We start from the raw sequence: 16,721 nt of genomic DNA on the forward strand, positions 1-16,721 counted from the left end.
CTAATTATTACACTGATTTAAGATAATGGAAAAGTGTGGATAATTATACAACAGGATAAAGGGAATAGTTTATAGAATAAATAAACATTCCTTAAATTAAAAACAAAAATTCCATTTATTTTCTATTACCTTGGAATAATCTTTTCTTCAAACAACCAGGTTTCAGGAAAATAAAATCTGACATCAGAACGTTGTGGAAGTGAGTCTTCAGTCTCTGGTTGCTTTTCTGACACTTGATTACCATGTCTATTTTCTTCTGGCATATTTATTCTGTCTATAAAAACGTCATCTTAATAGAACTGTTCAATATTTCACTAAATTATCCTATGTAAAATTGTGTATTATGCTGATCTATCTTCTTTTAAAATGTAGTAAAACCCTTAGCAATCTAAAAAATTATTGAATTTCTTCTTTTATTTTAAGTTTCTATAATTGTTTTAGAAATACTGGTTACTTTGAATAGTATATTAGGGATGGGATATGCAATGGTGTAGCTATGATGGGGGAGGAGGGGGGAGAATTGGAAAATCCCCCTGGGTCCCCACTTGAAGGGGGCCCCAAATGAGTGTTTTATACATTGAAAATTAAATATTATGCAAAATGCAGGGGCCCTAAAGAGATTAAGCCCAGCAGGAACCCAAACAATGAAAAATTCCTAGCTATGCCCCTAGGGATATGGGTTAGCAGACTTCAAACTCAAGACCATGAAGATGGCAGCCTGAATCACTTAGTACACATCCATTATCAAGGTGTTTATTATAACCAGTATAGTTACAAAAAAGAAAGTTTATCATATTATCTATGACAAAACAGTTTTTTTTTAAAAGGGAATACAAAAAAATAAGAAAGTGTAAAGCAGAGAAAAAAAATTGTACAAGAAGTAGTTCATTTTCTAACGAGGAAAATACAACATACAAACTTGTGGGCTAAAGCTTTCTCAGGCTTCTCTAGCCAACGGAATAACCACTCTACTAGCAAAGAGTTTATGAACATGGACGATTGTATTGTTTCTATTTCATGTTAGTGTTCAATTAGCCACTGATGACACTCTATTAAGTGGACTAATTCAGCTTTCCCTTGTTTGAAATACCAAACAAAATAATTTATTGCCAATAGTCAATTAATTAATGGTTAATTTTTTTAATTGAATCTTATCAGGTAACAGAAATAATTGTGCAAAATTTCAGCTTGACCTGAGATTGGGTGTCAGAGAAATAACATGTACAAACTTTTGGCCAGACAGACAGACAACGAGAGTGAGTTGATATAAGCTTTGTAATAAAATGTACACATATCTTGACTCTAACCTTCCTTAAGCTACATAACTTAAAGTCAGAGGTCAAACTTTTAAATTACATACAAAATAGATAAATTCTTTAAGCCACAAAAACTGCATTTTCATACTTCTCTCATAATTGTTTCAGAGAGAATGTGAAGATTCAGAGAGTGGCTTTTGGACAGCTGTGGCACCAAGCAAGACTCATTGACTGTCTTTCTCCATTCCTCCCTCTTTTGCCTTGTTTAGAACCTCTTTCAATTGCATTTTTTTATGTTGTCCTCCCATTGCTTTCTCTGTCTGCCTCCTATTCTTTTTCCTGATACGGTTCCCTGAAGGAAGGTCTTTGCAAGCCCCAAAGATCTTGTAATACGGCCATAGATTTTGAGCGTGCGTTTTTTCACTATAATTAGCAGGTCATCATGGGGTCCGATTGCTACAGTAATCCTGTCTCTAATCTCTTGGTTTGTGCTGCGGTCTTTGAACATGATACCAAGGATCCTTCTGTAGCATCTCAATTCCATTGCTAGGATCATTTTCTCTAGCTCTGCAGTCAGAGTCCAAGACTCACAAGCAGAACTTTTCTTTGTACTATATCTTAAAGTGTTTGCCTGCAAGACTTTTCTTTGTACTATGTCTTACAGAGTTTACCTGCAGGACTTTTCTTTGTACAAAGTCTTTCAGTGTTTGCCTGCAGGACTTTTCTTTGTACTATGTCTTTCAGTGTTTACCTGCAGGACTTTTCTAAGTTCTCTTTGAGACATGGTGATCTATGTGACAAGTGGCATGTGCTGTTCTATATCCAGCAGTAGGCAAAGGTGTCAGGTGTTTAATAAAGTAGGCTGGACTGTATGAAACATTGTTTGGATTTATACTTAGTACAGTTGTGGACTTTTCCTTTGGACTTCTTGGTTTATTATGATGTCTCTAAGCTTCCTTTAAACTAGTGCATTAGTTTAATAAAGAACAACCTTGTTTTAATATGTGCATTGCATATGCCAGGGTGCATTGCACATCACAGGGTGCATTGCACACCCAGGGTCATCACAGGGTGCATTGCATATCCTAGGGTGCATTGCATATCCTAGGGTGCATTGCATATCCCAGGGTGCATTGCACATAACAGGGTGCATTGCACATCACAGGGTGCATTGCATATCCCAGGGTAAAAAGAATTTAAATGAGATGAAAAGTGGAACGTGTGTCAAATATTTATACAGTTCAATTGTCCAAGAGTCAACTCCTTAGGGTACATTGCCTTCACTATTCAAAGATTTGTCATCAAGTTGAAAAATACTATTTAAAAAAGTCAACATACCAAAAGAAATATCATAGAAGGAGCCAAATGAACTCAAGGCACGACGAGGAGTGACAGAAGTTGAATAAGCATCTGTATCTACCATCATATGATAAAGTCCAGAATTCTGTAAAAAAAAAATGTTTTAAAAATCATAATCACAAGAAAAAGATTCATGTCTTCAAAAAAGTAGTCAATTTTGTTTTCCTCGTCTTTCTCATCATCAAATACATAAAGCTAATTGTTAGGTATCAGTATGTATTTTTAAGAAATAAACACTGATTGACCAATCTTAATAAAAGTTGGCAAGAATATTCCTTAGATCATTGAGAGGTTTGTAAAATATGTTAGACCCAGTACTAATACAGTTATTAGATTTACATATTAATCAAGATTTGATGAAACATGACTTAATAAAAAAAAACAAACACACAAAATGATGTGTAAAATCATAGCTAGTAACTTTAAGTTACAAAAAAAACAAAACAATCGCAACAATTGAGTAATCAAGTGCAAGAAGATAGGTGCAAGTAGTCAAGTGCAAGAAGATAGGTGCAAGTAGTCAAGTGCAAGAAGATAGGTGCAAATAGTCAAGTGCAAGAAGACAGGTGCAAGAAGACAGGTGCAAGAAGACAAGTGGAAGTAAACAAGTGCAAGCAGACACGTGTACAAAAAAAAACAAAAAAACAATCGTAACAATTGAGTAATCAAGTGCAAGAAGATAGGTGCAATTAGTCAAGTGCAAGAAGATAGGTACAAGTAGACAAGTGCAAGTAGTCAAGTGCAAGTAGTCAAGTGCAGAATACAAGTGCAAGAAGATAGGTACAAGTAGTCAAGTGCAAGTAGTCAAGTGCAAGTAGTCAAGTGCAAGAAGTCAAGTGCATCAGGAATACAGAAACTTCATTAACATTTCCAGCACAAAGTGAAATACAGCATGGCTGTCATTGATATTGCCATAAATTTTGTATATTTGTATGATCAGTGAAGTATATTTTTATGATCAGCACCACAAAAAAGCTTTATTTTTATAATATTCTTCAATAAAGTTCTTAGTGATCTTTATCAAAGTTGAATTCACTTTGAGGTCTAAGTTCTCATGTCACAAAAACAGTTCTTTTAATTTCTCAACATATTATTTATTATTTTATTTAAATCTCTGAAAATCCTAAATGTTAAAACAGCAACATTTTACCCTAAGGAAAGACTTACTTCTAGAATCAATTCTGCATTGAGACCATCTCCTTCACTGGTACTGGGATCATGGCTGCCTAATGTATGAAACAACTGAAACAAAAGGGAACAAAATAATGGTTTTATAATATACTAGTCAGCCCTTAGGCCAATGCAACTTATGCAACTGCAGTGGGCCCCGCACTTTCAAGGGCCCCACGCTAATTCTAGGTGTAAATTGTTAAATAAAACCATTTCATAACTTATAACAGAATTCCAGCAGCCTCCTGATTTACCAGGAGCTCATGGATATCTCCTGAAATTGCAAAATATATGAAACGCAATCCTACGCGTGATGAAAAAAAAACGGCATTATGCAACACCTGTAATTTTGGAATCTGGTGAAAGAAGCTTCTTGTGCCTCAAATTAATAAAGAATTATTTGAGGTCAACAATACTCCTAAATAGATTGAAACATTTGGTAATTCTTGCTATTGATCTATGTAGGAAATAGAATTTTTATGATATACTGTATGAATTCACTACACGTAAGGCTCGTAAAGTAATTATGTACATAGTAAAGGATGAATAAAATGCATTTTCAATCACAACTAGTAAAAAAATGTATAGTTTTTGGATTAATTTTGTAGATACTCTGCCATCTTTATTTTAAATTTAAGTTAAATTCAACTATTACAAATTGAGCAATTGTGTTTTGTATGTTATGCAGCTACACCTTATTATATTAAAATCTCTAGTAGGAATTACCAGTTATCTTAACCACAATGTAATCATCTTTTTGAAGTAACATCAGTTAATTATTAGATAAGAAGACAACAACTTTAAAAATATTCAGTAGTCCTGTAACTATTTTGAACTGCCACGCATCACTTCTGAACACTTCTGTGAAACTCAGCAGTCACTTTCACATTGCTTTAAAAATGGTTTATATTTCTCTGCATAAATATACATATTGATTTTAAAATTGAAAAAATAAACTTTATTAACTCCAGATATAAAAGTGAAATGGAATAGAGCCTTTTGTTTTTAGGATTTCAAAATGACAACATTTGCTGGCTCCACGTTGAAGTGTTTCACAAAGTGTCTCACTCTCCCTACTGCCATTTCCCTGCTATCCTGTAGGAAGTTTGGAAACTTATCTTCATTTCTGAAGGAACATTTTTCCTAGGTAGGCCACTAAAAATGTGAACTTTGCTAAGTATCCATTTTTGGTTTCAATAAAATACTTTTAGCATCCTGAGTTTTTGAAATATGTCTTATTCAATAACCCTGTGTATATCTTACCAGTTCTCTTGTCAGTGTTTGCTTATCATTTAGAAGAAATATTGCCTTGTCCACTGCCAGTAGCCCAATCTTCATTAAAGGGCTACCAATAATAAGCAAGTCTAATTTATCCTTAGGCTTCTTAGGAACAGGCGAAAATTGGGAGAACTTGTCACGAATTAAATAAACCTGGTAGATGACAATACATAAATAATTAAAGTGTTGCTGTAAAGCATGACACACTGCCAGCTGACATCCATTCAGCAACTAGACTTAGCCATCCAGGATTTAAAGAAACAACTAAATGTTGCGGACACCATCTGGCTAGAGTGGATATCACATGTCACTGGTTTAGTGCTGCAAGCATCATCAAGATTTTTGAGCTAATAAATAAATTAGATACAAGAAGGGAATGTCTGTCAGTTCTCAAAATCATTAATTCAAAAGATTTAGAATTACCAAGAATAGCATTTTTCGGTCTACCTTGATGGTATATGATCAGGGGAGTTCTAAAAATATATATATATATATATATCACTACTCCCTATGGATGAAACAGACACTCAAGTAATGTAAACTCCAAATCTTTGGAGAAACTTTGATGCAGAAGACATTATTGACATGATCATTTAGCTTAAAGAATCAAGCAAAAAATGTTATGATGTGAAATAATGATGCTGGTAGGCAGTGGTAGGTATCCTTTCATACCTTGTAATCTAGAGGTCAGATGATGTTTCTATGGCATATGGTAAATCATGTGGTCAGCACAAGGACCAACCACCTTTACATCCCCAGCATAACCCAAGGACCCATTAGAGTTGGATGGACTAAGGGGAGTCTAAACTTGAGACTGCTTGGGTCAGATGCCAGTATGCCTGAGTAGCAATACTATGACAATAGTATGCTTATGTTAAGTATTAAGCTATTTCCTGTATGAAATTACTCATTATGTAAAAATAAATCTCAGCACGGATGAGATGGTGACTTTAATTCAAAAGTAATTCACCACAGTCCTACCTCTTTATAATTTCCTTTTTTCAGGAAGAGATGTTTGCCAACTTTGCTTCTTATCATACAAATCAAAACAAAACTTAACAACGAACAAAATTGTAGTTAAACATCTCCGTAAACTGTCTAATAGTAGTCACAGAAAGACAATCAAGAGTGTGTCACTACTTAACACATCAAGAAACATGAGAAGAGACAAGACTTGTGTCTCAAAACAGACATGTGCAGCTGAAAAATATATTGTCACACTGTCAGATTACTAAATGTGTCAGATTAAAAAGTGTCAGTCTATCAAGGGTCAAATGTTGTTAAATTAGGAAAAACAAAATCTGTTTTCTAAATTTGTATTGTATAAAAGAGATTTCTTCAAATCTTTGTGTCAATAAAAACATAGAAAAACATAACACTAATGATTCAGTGAAACAAACAACTGACTTCATCCACACAAGTATCCAATTCTGTATCCACTAACAAAGAATCAGCCACAAGCTCTGGCACAGCCCCTGCTATGTAGTAGTAGGCCACAATCCTGTAAGCTGGGGAGAGCTCTCCAAAAAGCTGCTTTGGTAAACTGACAGGGGAGACTCCCAGAATATTTTTCTTGACATTTATGGAGTAGATTACTTGGCCTTTGCTCAATATCTAAAATGAAAAAAAGCAAATATAAGTCATAAAATATTGTAATAACTTAAGTGAGGCAACTCAACGAGGCACATATATGTTTATTTACAGGACATCACAGTTACACAAAACAACATCTTCTTCTAGCACAGTCTCTATATTGGCTCTCTCCTTGGGTGGAAATTGTTCTCCTTGTAGGTCTAGTCTATCAAAGTGTGCACCTTCTAGCACTAGCCTGGATGGTGGTGCACATTGCAGAGTTATAACATTGCCCCCTTCTTAGAGCATTTCGTCCTGAAAAGTAACTGTGCAGTGGAGATTTGACAGTTCAGGTGGAGGTCGATCGGTGGGAAACACAGACCGTAGGGTGCCTGTTGCCCATGAAGCCATCTGCACAGTTTTTCGCGGCCATCGCTTTCTCTTCTTCCAGTTGGCCAGTCTACGCTTGAGACGATATCATGGTCGCTGCTTCGACCTCATGAAGATAGTCGCTGATGCCAGCCAGCTGACAAAGGGGGAGTAAGTGGAGGTCAGGGTTGCCATCCACTTAACACAAATGGAGGTTGTGGTGACCGCTGTAGTTCCCAGGGCGGTTGTTCTAAGATGCCAAGTCAGCGGATCTTTTCCATGGACGTCTCGTGACACAGTTGTAAGCCCACTGGTAGCCATGGTTTCCAACACATAGTCATTCTCAGCCTCATCTGTAAGGTACGCCCATGAAGCACCCTTGTAATTTTCATCCACCACTCCATCAGGTTTCGATGAAATTAATTCACCACCTCTCACTGATGTGGGCAGAAGTACACATTTTTGTTAAGTTCAGATCTTGTAGCTGGGTTTCTTGGCATGGGCACTGTCCCCGCAGGGCGCCACATATACAGTTCTTGTCAATCGCCTGGAGGCAGTTGCCAAGCATCGAGTTCTCTCTTATGCCACTGTCAAAGTCAAATTCGTTCTTCTCGGCCATTGTTGGGGCCTGTCTTCACAATTTCACCCGACGACATCCAAGGCAAGGAATCAGAAACGGTCTTAGGGCTTTCATGGTTCGAGTTCCTGTCAAAGGTACTGACAGATAAACAGAGGTCTTTAAGGTCCACAGCAGAAAGCTTGGACGCAGACCCAACATTGTCTTGATCTGTCCAGCTCATTGAGGTACTCGTTTCAGGTACACTAGGAACAAAAACTTCAAGCACATAACAGACTTTTCTTGTTTCTTCATTTGTCTCTTTCCTTTCGATTAGGCACATTCCATTGAGATCGTCGCAGCAATTGTTATCACGCCTCTCGTCTTGAAAGTCACCCCCGACAGACTTGCCCACAACACAGTCACAGACGGCGCTACAATCCCCAGCGCCTCTCTCACCACTGTTTGTGCAGCCACAGTCCTGACCAGGTAACTGCCCTTTGACTAACGAGTTTATTTCTTCTTTTGCTTGCGACACAATTTTATCACTTTAGTCTATTTGGCCTTCTACTTGCATTACACTTTCATCTACCTTGTTCAACATTATGTTCCTACTCATGTTCCCCATCATGATCCTAATCATGTTCATTTGTTCCTTAAATGCATCCCCACAGATCTGGATCTTGCCAATGATATCAACAATCCCAGGTTCAATTTCAAATTGATAGGTCTCCAGATCTTCTTCTTCATCGATCAGAGCTTGCAGCAGAAGAGCCGTGAGTGTTTTCCTGATACAGACGGGTTTTAAACCTCGGTCCCAAAGCTCTTGTCTTAGCTCTTTAATTAAGAGCTGATGTAATAGCTTCAATGATGCCATAGAGATCGAATCCTATCTCCTTTCGTTGAGTTGCTTATAATCCCACTTCTGACACCAATGTAATAACTTAAGTGAGACTACTCAACGAGGCACATATATGTTTATTAACAGGACATCACAGTTATACAAAACAACAACATCTTCTTCTAGCACATTCTCTCCATATTGGCTCTCTCCTTGGGTGGAAATCATTCTCCTCTCTAATGTTGACATCCTTGTAGGTCTAGTCTATCACAGTGCGCACCTTCTAGCACTAGCCTGGATGGCGGTGTGCATTGCAGAGTTATAACAATATGTCATAAAATATATGTCATAAAACAATGAAAGTCAGTTATGGAAGAGTTGATAAATTAAGTTATTTTAAAGATTGTTCAAAATTACCTTTTTCTATGTCTCATTGTGATTGTATGATTGTGGCTTTAAAAATGTCAGTAAAGATATTATATTAAAATTTTTTTTAAGTTGCTTTTGTATAGTGCACCTTTCATGCTCTCTTATTTGCTCTGGTCCAACCTGGAGGTTTCTATGTGCCTTTAGATGTTCAGCAAACACAATTCAACTGAAGTAACAAAAAAATCCTGGTCTACATCAAAATTTGAAGCTCCTTTGTGAAGTAGGCAGATTATGCCACTCAGCATATTAGTTTTTTATAAACACATGCTCTTTAGATTGAAGAGCATTATATTTTTTTTTTTTGGAGTCTACATATAATATGTGTTCAACTGCATATTTTGCCAAATCTGCCACCATAGGTTTGAATACAGGCAAAATTTGACATTTTGCTACCTGAATTATTCCAATCTATATAGAAGTATCTGGTTAAAACTCATGAATTTTGCTTCAAAAAACAAAAATCTACTATGTTGGGCCCAGTATGTAGGCAAACCCAGAAGTGAAAGCAAAGTATAGTTAAGCAAATGAATTAAATTGGTATTTTTTTTAGATCCAAAAAAATGCCACATAAAGAGGGTTATTAAACCTTTATGTTCAGGACAAAATTATTTTTAAATGACATCATAAACACAGTCACATTACTACTTCATAAATATAAGCATGCCAGATAAATCTCTACATTGACTAAAACATCTAAAAGAAAGGAGGAAAGAATAGCAATTTTATTTATTTTAATATGGTAAGTAAAAAAAAACGTTTACAGTTATTAGAAGTGATGAATACATTAAATATGAACAGTTATGAAATATAATTAAATGAAAAGAATATAAATTTAAACTTACATTAACAGTGATGAGACTACTGCTGTTCAAATAGGCTGACTTTGTATATTCGAGGAAAAATACTCCATCACTCCATTTCTAACAAAGTATATATATATATATATATATACAGAACAAAAAATGTTGAAATGTTAGGAAAAGAACAAAATTGATACATAAAAGTTGCACTGATAATCCAAGAGATGGTGTGCATATTATCTCAAGTAAGGACCACATTTCTCATCAGAACATCTTAAATTTAAGGCTGAATGTGACAAATTTCCATCCTAACAAGCTCCCTTTTCAACTTCTAAACTTATTTTATGTAGTAATTCTAATGTCATTATTTAGGAATGTAACTAAAGCAATTGCATCAATTACAATAATGTGGATTCATGGTTAGTTAATGATCTAAATATGTATCTGTATACAGTATATGTATAAAAGAGTTACTATGATTTTATCAAAAGGCCAAATTCTATGGCTCAGATCAAAGTTCTGTAGGCATTGCAAAACTGTGGTCTCTTGTAATAACCTGTTGTATCTCCATAATTATTAAAAAATCAAACAAAGAAACAAAGCATAAGACTTTATTACAAGAAATTTCTGCAAATCAAATAAGAAAATAAATCTAAAATATTATTTAACCTTGGTTAGGCCAAAAAGAATATGCATCCTCAGTTTGGGACACCTCAACTCAGAGAACATTAAGAAACTAGAACTAGACAAAATAGAGCAGTGAGATTCATAACAAATGAATATTCACATTTCATTATAGTAACACCATTAGTAAAATCATTAAATTTAGAGACCCTTCAGGATAGAAAACTAAAAAGTAATGTAGCAATAATTCATAAAACACTAAACCATAATCTTCAAATATAAAAATAAAACCTAATAAAATACTCAGAAAGACACAAAGATGTTAGGATAAATACTCCTTCTTTCCTAATGCTATCAGCGCATTAGCAGAATTTAAGTCATTGATTAACATGCATGACTAGATTGACCTAAGACACGCACATAGGATGTAAGATATTACAGTGGTATTGTGTAGCCAACGCAAAGTCCAACCAACAAATTCACTTTTTGATCACACCCTCAATACATTCTTGAAAATATTTTGTATCAAAGTTAAAGAGTGTTAGTCAGTCTGAAACAACAGATGGAGAAAAATAAATAATAAAAAGTATTTCTTTGCTCACCATGACTGGCTGAAACTTGGACATATTAATATGCAGATACTCATGGTTAGCTGAGATATATTTCTTTACAGTGAAATGGAAGTGTTCAAAGCTTGGATGATTCTCATCCACAACATGGACCTGTACAAATGATAATTTTAAACCTATGCTACAGTCAGTATCTGCATGATGCTAGTCACATTGTATCTATTATATATTTATAAGCAAGCAAGCTATGTATTTGGGAGGATGTAAATAGTGCAATAAAAATGAGACAAAAGATCCATTATGAGAGAAGTGTAGGATCAGCGACTCTGTATATTCTGTAGGCTGAGGCTCATTTTTTAAAGATTTTTTTTCTTTGATTTCTTAAAGAAACATGATAAAAATATATATATTTATATTTGTAATTGATTTTAGAATAGTTTTCAAATATTCTAATTAATACCAGATACTCATTTAGCTGAGTCCATGAACACTAATTAATGCAGTAAATCAAAACATGAAAGTTAAAACAAAGAAATGAAAACTTGCTACCAAAATCATCTATGTATTGCATTGTTTTATTTTGTTGAAACAACAAAAGAGACATGGAACGCTTACTTTAAAGTTGATTTTCTCAGCTGTTTTTGGTGTAATGAAATCTTGAGTCACAATAGTATTCTTCATTATAGGGACATTTTCAGAGACGCCTACAATGCAAAAAGTTCTTAAAGTTAAAACAGTTTAATTTTATGGTAGGCCTACTTCTACAGAGTATTATAAATTAAACACATGAATAAATAAATGAATAAACTAAATAATAGAAAATCAAGTAGTAATAATTAAAAAAACAAAGATCAAGAGAAAAGAAGAGAAAAAAAAAGTGAAAAAGATTTCAATTACATAAAAAACAAATTTCTCCTAATTTCTGCAGAAAATTAGCTCTTACTTTTTATGATGTTGTCATTGGCATCTAAAAATTCAGCAAAAATGTAAAGATCTAAATGTGATACTGTCAGAGGGACTTTAGTTTTAATAACTGCCTAGAGGACAAAAAAGAAAAAAATAACATGATAGCTATACATTTTTTAGTTCATTTTCTCAAAATTTTAAACTAAAGATTATTCTATTCTATATTATTTTTAGGAACTCAGGTCTATATATCATTGTTTAATATTGTTAATTCGATAAACATTAAACAAAAGGAATACTTTTAGTGTGTATGAAAATCCAGGTTTGAAAAACTCCTTTGAAGACTTTAGATCAACAATATAGTAAGGATGACTGATAAATATGGATGAGTCTGTTAGTGTGTAGTTTTCAAAAGTGCCCTTCTCTATGACATTGACCCCCACATGAAGCCTTTGGTTACTTGTGTACATCAGCTTTGACAGAGTCAGGATGTTGACATCCACATCTTGTGAAAACTGTCCATTTTGAAGCTAGAAAGACATGTAGGCAAAATATTAAGCTTCTCCTTGAGATAAATTTGGAATAAAATCTGTGTTTGTTTTTTGTTAACAAATTACTTTGTAAAATGAGACAAAGAAATCTCTTTAAGTATTTTGTGGTGTTTTTAAAGGTGGAGGAAAACTCGGAATTCAAACCTCTGCTGTCTTACAGCTATACCTAAATATGGGTAATGCTTCAGGGGGTCTACCCTGAGGAAGAATCAGGAGCTGGTGACCCTTAGGCAGTTTGGAGCACACAGTACTACAACTTGGCAGAGACTGCAATGCTGTTGACCCCTTCCTTTGGATACATCAGCTGCATGGAGGGGAGGGGGGTGGAAATGCTGTGTGGGCAACATTGCTCTGACTATAACTAATGTCCAGGCATTCAGCTCGTTTCCATGAGATGACCCATAGTCCCTATGTAGTTGAAGGAGGCCATATATATGTGTCTAACTAGTCACATTGAAGGCACTATAGGCATTTAGCACTTTAACGTAATATACCTTATGTGCTATGCACATGCACACAATGTAATGCTGAAATCAAGTGATAGCATCTTGAAGGATGGTGAATACTACAAACAGGCTGGCTTGTACTGGTGGGTGAAAAAGGCATACATCATTTCATGCCAATTTTACAGTACCAGGCATAACTGACTTTGAATACATTTTTTTTTTCAATAAGGACAAAGAAGAAAAAAAGCTTAATATTGAAATGATTTAGAGCTAAACAGAATTCCAACTGATGTGAGTTGGAATAATCTGGATTCCACTGTAAAGTAATTTAAGCAAAATTTACCTTAACTTACCTTACCTCTTAAGACAGCATGAGGAAGCAGTTTGTTATTATCCAATATCCCTAAATGTATTTCAACATTACCATGTACAGGCCTACCAAACACATATCTGCATAGGAACAGGAACTTACATGATATATTGGCTTACATGATATATTGGATTACACATATTTCACTCTTTTCATTCGTATGGGAAAATAATTCAAATTAAGGTTATCTTATTGAGCTAATTTCTTTTTTTTGTTTCTAAAATATTCAAATTTGTATTACTTTTTCTTTAAAAAAAAAATTTTTTTTGAAAGCACTTTGCAAACTGTAATTAATCCAATCTACAGATGAATAAGTCTTGATCCATTCTATAGATTAATGAGTCTTGAAAGTGTTTATAAAAAAAACAAGTAAACACCTACTTGGATGTTACAGTGAGCTTTAAGGCTTTAGAATCTTTGGTGATAACACTTGTATTGGCATGGAGTGTGGCTGAGAATCTGGGAAGTACTTTCAAAGAGAATAACAACTTGATAGATACACACAAAGATGGAAAAATTCTTAAGAAAATTTCTATTTCACTAAAAAGATTTGTTAAAAAGCCTTCTTTATTTCAAATATTTAATACTAATGTGGTTATGCCTATAAAACTAGCCACTTATACAAATGCAATTTGGTGAAAGGTAACGAAAGTTAGTTAGTGAAACATGCCAAAACTAGTCATTAGATGGGACCATACCAAAACTGATCTGAACTTTTCACATTTATTGATTTTTACTAAAAGAAATTTCAAACACAAAAAAAAACAAAAAAAGATTAAAATAAAAGATTTTTTTCCCTTCTCATTATCAATTGTATCAATTATGTATGGGAAGAGTCCTTCTCTAATTTATACATAATATAAAGGTCCAGTTCTAAAAAAAATGAGTTGTTTCCTTACAATATTTCAACCGACTCACCATACTCTCTAACTTCAATGCTCACATTGTGAGCCAATCTATAGTTGCTGTCCTGAAAGAACAACAGAAAAATGTGAGCAATGTTTTCATCAACTATATATTTTATATAGTGCTCTCAAATATATACATAAAAGTCAGCTGTTTAATGAATAGTTCTAAAGTTCATACAAAATAAATATATTTTAAAAAATAATCTTTCATGTACGAGGTCAATATTTTCATAATAAAGGCAAATTTGACAGCTTTGAACAAGAACTTAATGTATATTTCAAGACATATTTATACACTTTTCTACCATTTTACCACTACAAATGTGAGTAAATAAATAAATAAATAAATATTGTATGTTTTTTGTGATATTCATGAACTTAGTGCTGTAACTCTTAAAGATTAATCATGTATCCTTCTTACCAAACCTTCAAAATTGGCAGAAATATACCATCGACCAGGTGCAATGTCCTTAGGCAGTTCAAAATTTTGACCTTTGAATGCATCTTCAGCAGAGTATCTCATTCTATCAACTGTAACTTGCTGATCATTCTACAAGATTAAAAATTAGTAAAATGATCTAAATTTAAAATGAATATATAGTCTATTTTTTTATGGCTCCTTTTTGTCTTGGAAGGAAATGGATATGCCCAGATGAGTCACTTTGTTTTTTTTAAGGTACATGTCTACCATAAGAGTAAAAATCCACAAAAATTGAGAAAAAGTGTGTTTTTTTAAGTCTATCATGTTAAGTATAGTTTGTACATTGATAAAATTATTTTTTTTTTCATAAAATGCAAATTAGGTATCCAATACGGCCACCGTAATGTATATAGTAATATAGGAATTTAGTGAAGCAATATAACTTATTTCAATACAAATGCACTGTCATAAACCTTTGCACACTTGTAGAACTAAGGCAACCAGTTGGAACGAACTAAAAAGTATTATGCTACCTCTAAAAATGAAAAAGATACAATTTTTCAAATTTTGATCCCAAAAATTTGATCTTTTCACCATTTTTATCAAATTTGAAGGTCTTTATAACGAAATCTAAGTTAATATTTTAAAATTTCTTTGGTTCATTCCATCTATATGTATGTACACAATAAACTTGCCAAATTGTAGACAGATTGAACTTAAAATAATGAAGATATCACACATGAAAGAAGTTAAAGTAAGGAAAAAATATAATTTTGAGAAAAACAACAAAAACTAACATATTAGCTTCTCAAAACCTTAAAAATCCATCTGTTGGCCATCAGAGGGATACAAATTAATCTTTGAGTGTGTGGCTTCACTTGCAAATCTTATTTTCATTTCTATTAGGGATTTTCTGCATTTTCTGGCCTTTTTGGATACTTATCGTGAATCGATTTTCAGTTAAAATTTAATGATGCCCAGTGCCTTTGTTATGGAAGAAATAAAAGTAACAATTCCAAAGATATTCTTTTTGAGTCCATTCTCTGGCTTTCAACTGTAATTTTAGAAAATGATTTAAAACTTTTTTATTTGTTATTGCTTGTTCTTTTTATTTTTCTTCTATTCTACACACTCTTAGATGCGTCAACTCTTGATTGTAGACACCTAATAAATAACATATGTATATTTCCTTTACTTTTTGTTTTTCAAAATACAAAAAATCTCTATGAAAGCATGTGTTTGTGTGCAAAGATATTGAAGTTTGTAATGGAATGTTAAGGGCTAGTTTAAGGTCACGATATAGCATTGAGAATCTTAAAATAGTCATACTATTTCTAAGAGGAGGTAATGAATGCTACAATGCGAGTTTGTGGAAAGAGCATTATAAAGCAAATTTTGATTGGAGGATTAAAAAAAGAAAAGGGTTCCAGTATAAATAAAAGTGATTCTAAGACAATAAAACCATAAAGCACAATATGAATTTAAAAAAAAAAACTATGCAGACGTCATTTAACTTACTATTATATCAACTTTCAGGTGATGTTTGGACAGCCTTTGATCCTCATCAACTGCTATTACTCTAAACTTTACTGTCAATACAAACAAAATTAGGCAACCATTGCATTACAATAACATATTAAAATTTTATACAATGACAGGGAAAGATTTTAGAAATCAGAAGCAGAGTTAGGGTCTCAAACAAAGATAATCCTATTCCAGACTGGAACTTGACCACTTAATGAAGTTGTGACCAAGCATCGCATGAGGTTTGCAGGGTATGTACTCCAACAGAATGAATTAGACATACCAAGAAATGCAATGACATGGAAGTCAAGACAAGGAAAGAGCAATCAAGGACGTCTTGTATAACTTGGCACCACACTTTCATGGAGAATCAGAGAGCTGTGGACACCAGGTGGGAAGAGGCTTCAGACATTTCTAGTTACAGATCTTTATGGAGACAGCTTGCCACCCAAGCACTAAAAAGCATGGGAGGATCTAATTAAGTAAGGAAAAGATGAATAGCCAACTTTTAATATTTTCCTTAATATAGATAGAAAATTCAACAGCAATTTAAATTTTTGCTCTTAAAAATTGTACAAAATTAGATCTGCACTAGTCATGTTTAAAAGTAAAAAATGCTAAAAGAACTTATGATTTATATGAAAAATAAAAGGCATGTTTCATGATGTATTTCCGCAGAAATAAGTGTAAGGATGACAGTGAATGGTAATTATTGCAGTTAATATTGTGATAAATTAGAACTAGATGAGAGAGCTGGTAAAGTTGGTATAGC

General features: G+C 33.7%; 1 protein-coding gene across 4 annotated transcripts in view; it reads right to left on the minus strand.

The window, feature by feature from the left end:
* Positions 1–16,721, minus strand: part of LOC106071367 (A.superbus venom factor 1-like) — a 92,347-nt gene that overhangs the window by 33,685 nt on the left and 41,941 nt on the right. For all 4 annotated transcript variants that reach the window (XM_056040143.1, XM_056040140.1, XM_056040142.1 and 1 more), the window contains exons 5-19: positions 15,944–16,014; positions 14,426–14,554; positions 14,015–14,066; positions 13,478–13,565; positions 13,080–13,176; positions 12,029–12,259; positions 11,767–11,860; positions 11,439–11,527; positions 10,857–10,976; positions 9,673–9,750; positions 6,471–6,677; positions 5,049–5,216; positions 3,783–3,857; positions 2,595–2,700; positions 130–274 (exon numbers count right to left, since the gene is read on the minus strand). In XM_056040143.1, the coding sequence (XP_055896118.1) occupies positions 130–274; positions 2,595–2,700; positions 3,783–3,857; positions 5,049–5,216; positions 6,471–6,677; positions 9,673–9,750; positions 10,857–10,976; positions 11,439–11,527; positions 11,767–11,860; positions 12,029–12,259; positions 13,080–13,176; positions 13,478–13,565; positions 14,015–14,066; positions 14,426–14,554; positions 15,944–16,014 (1,750 nt within the window). The remainder of the gene's footprint in view (positions 1–129; positions 275–2,594; positions 2,701–3,782; positions 3,858–5,048; positions 5,217–6,470; positions 6,678–9,672; positions 9,751–10,856; positions 10,977–11,438; positions 11,528–11,766; positions 11,861–12,028; positions 12,260–13,079; positions 13,177–13,477; positions 13,566–14,014; positions 14,067–14,425; positions 14,555–15,943; positions 16,015–16,721) is intronic.

Source organism: Biomphalaria glabrata, chromosome 9 (genome assembly GCF_947242115.1).
Source record: "Biomphalaria glabrata chromosome 9, xgBioGlab47.1, whole genome shotgun sequence".
Lineage (NCBI taxonomy): Eukaryota > Metazoa > Mollusca > Gastropoda > Planorbidae > Biomphalaria > Biomphalaria glabrata.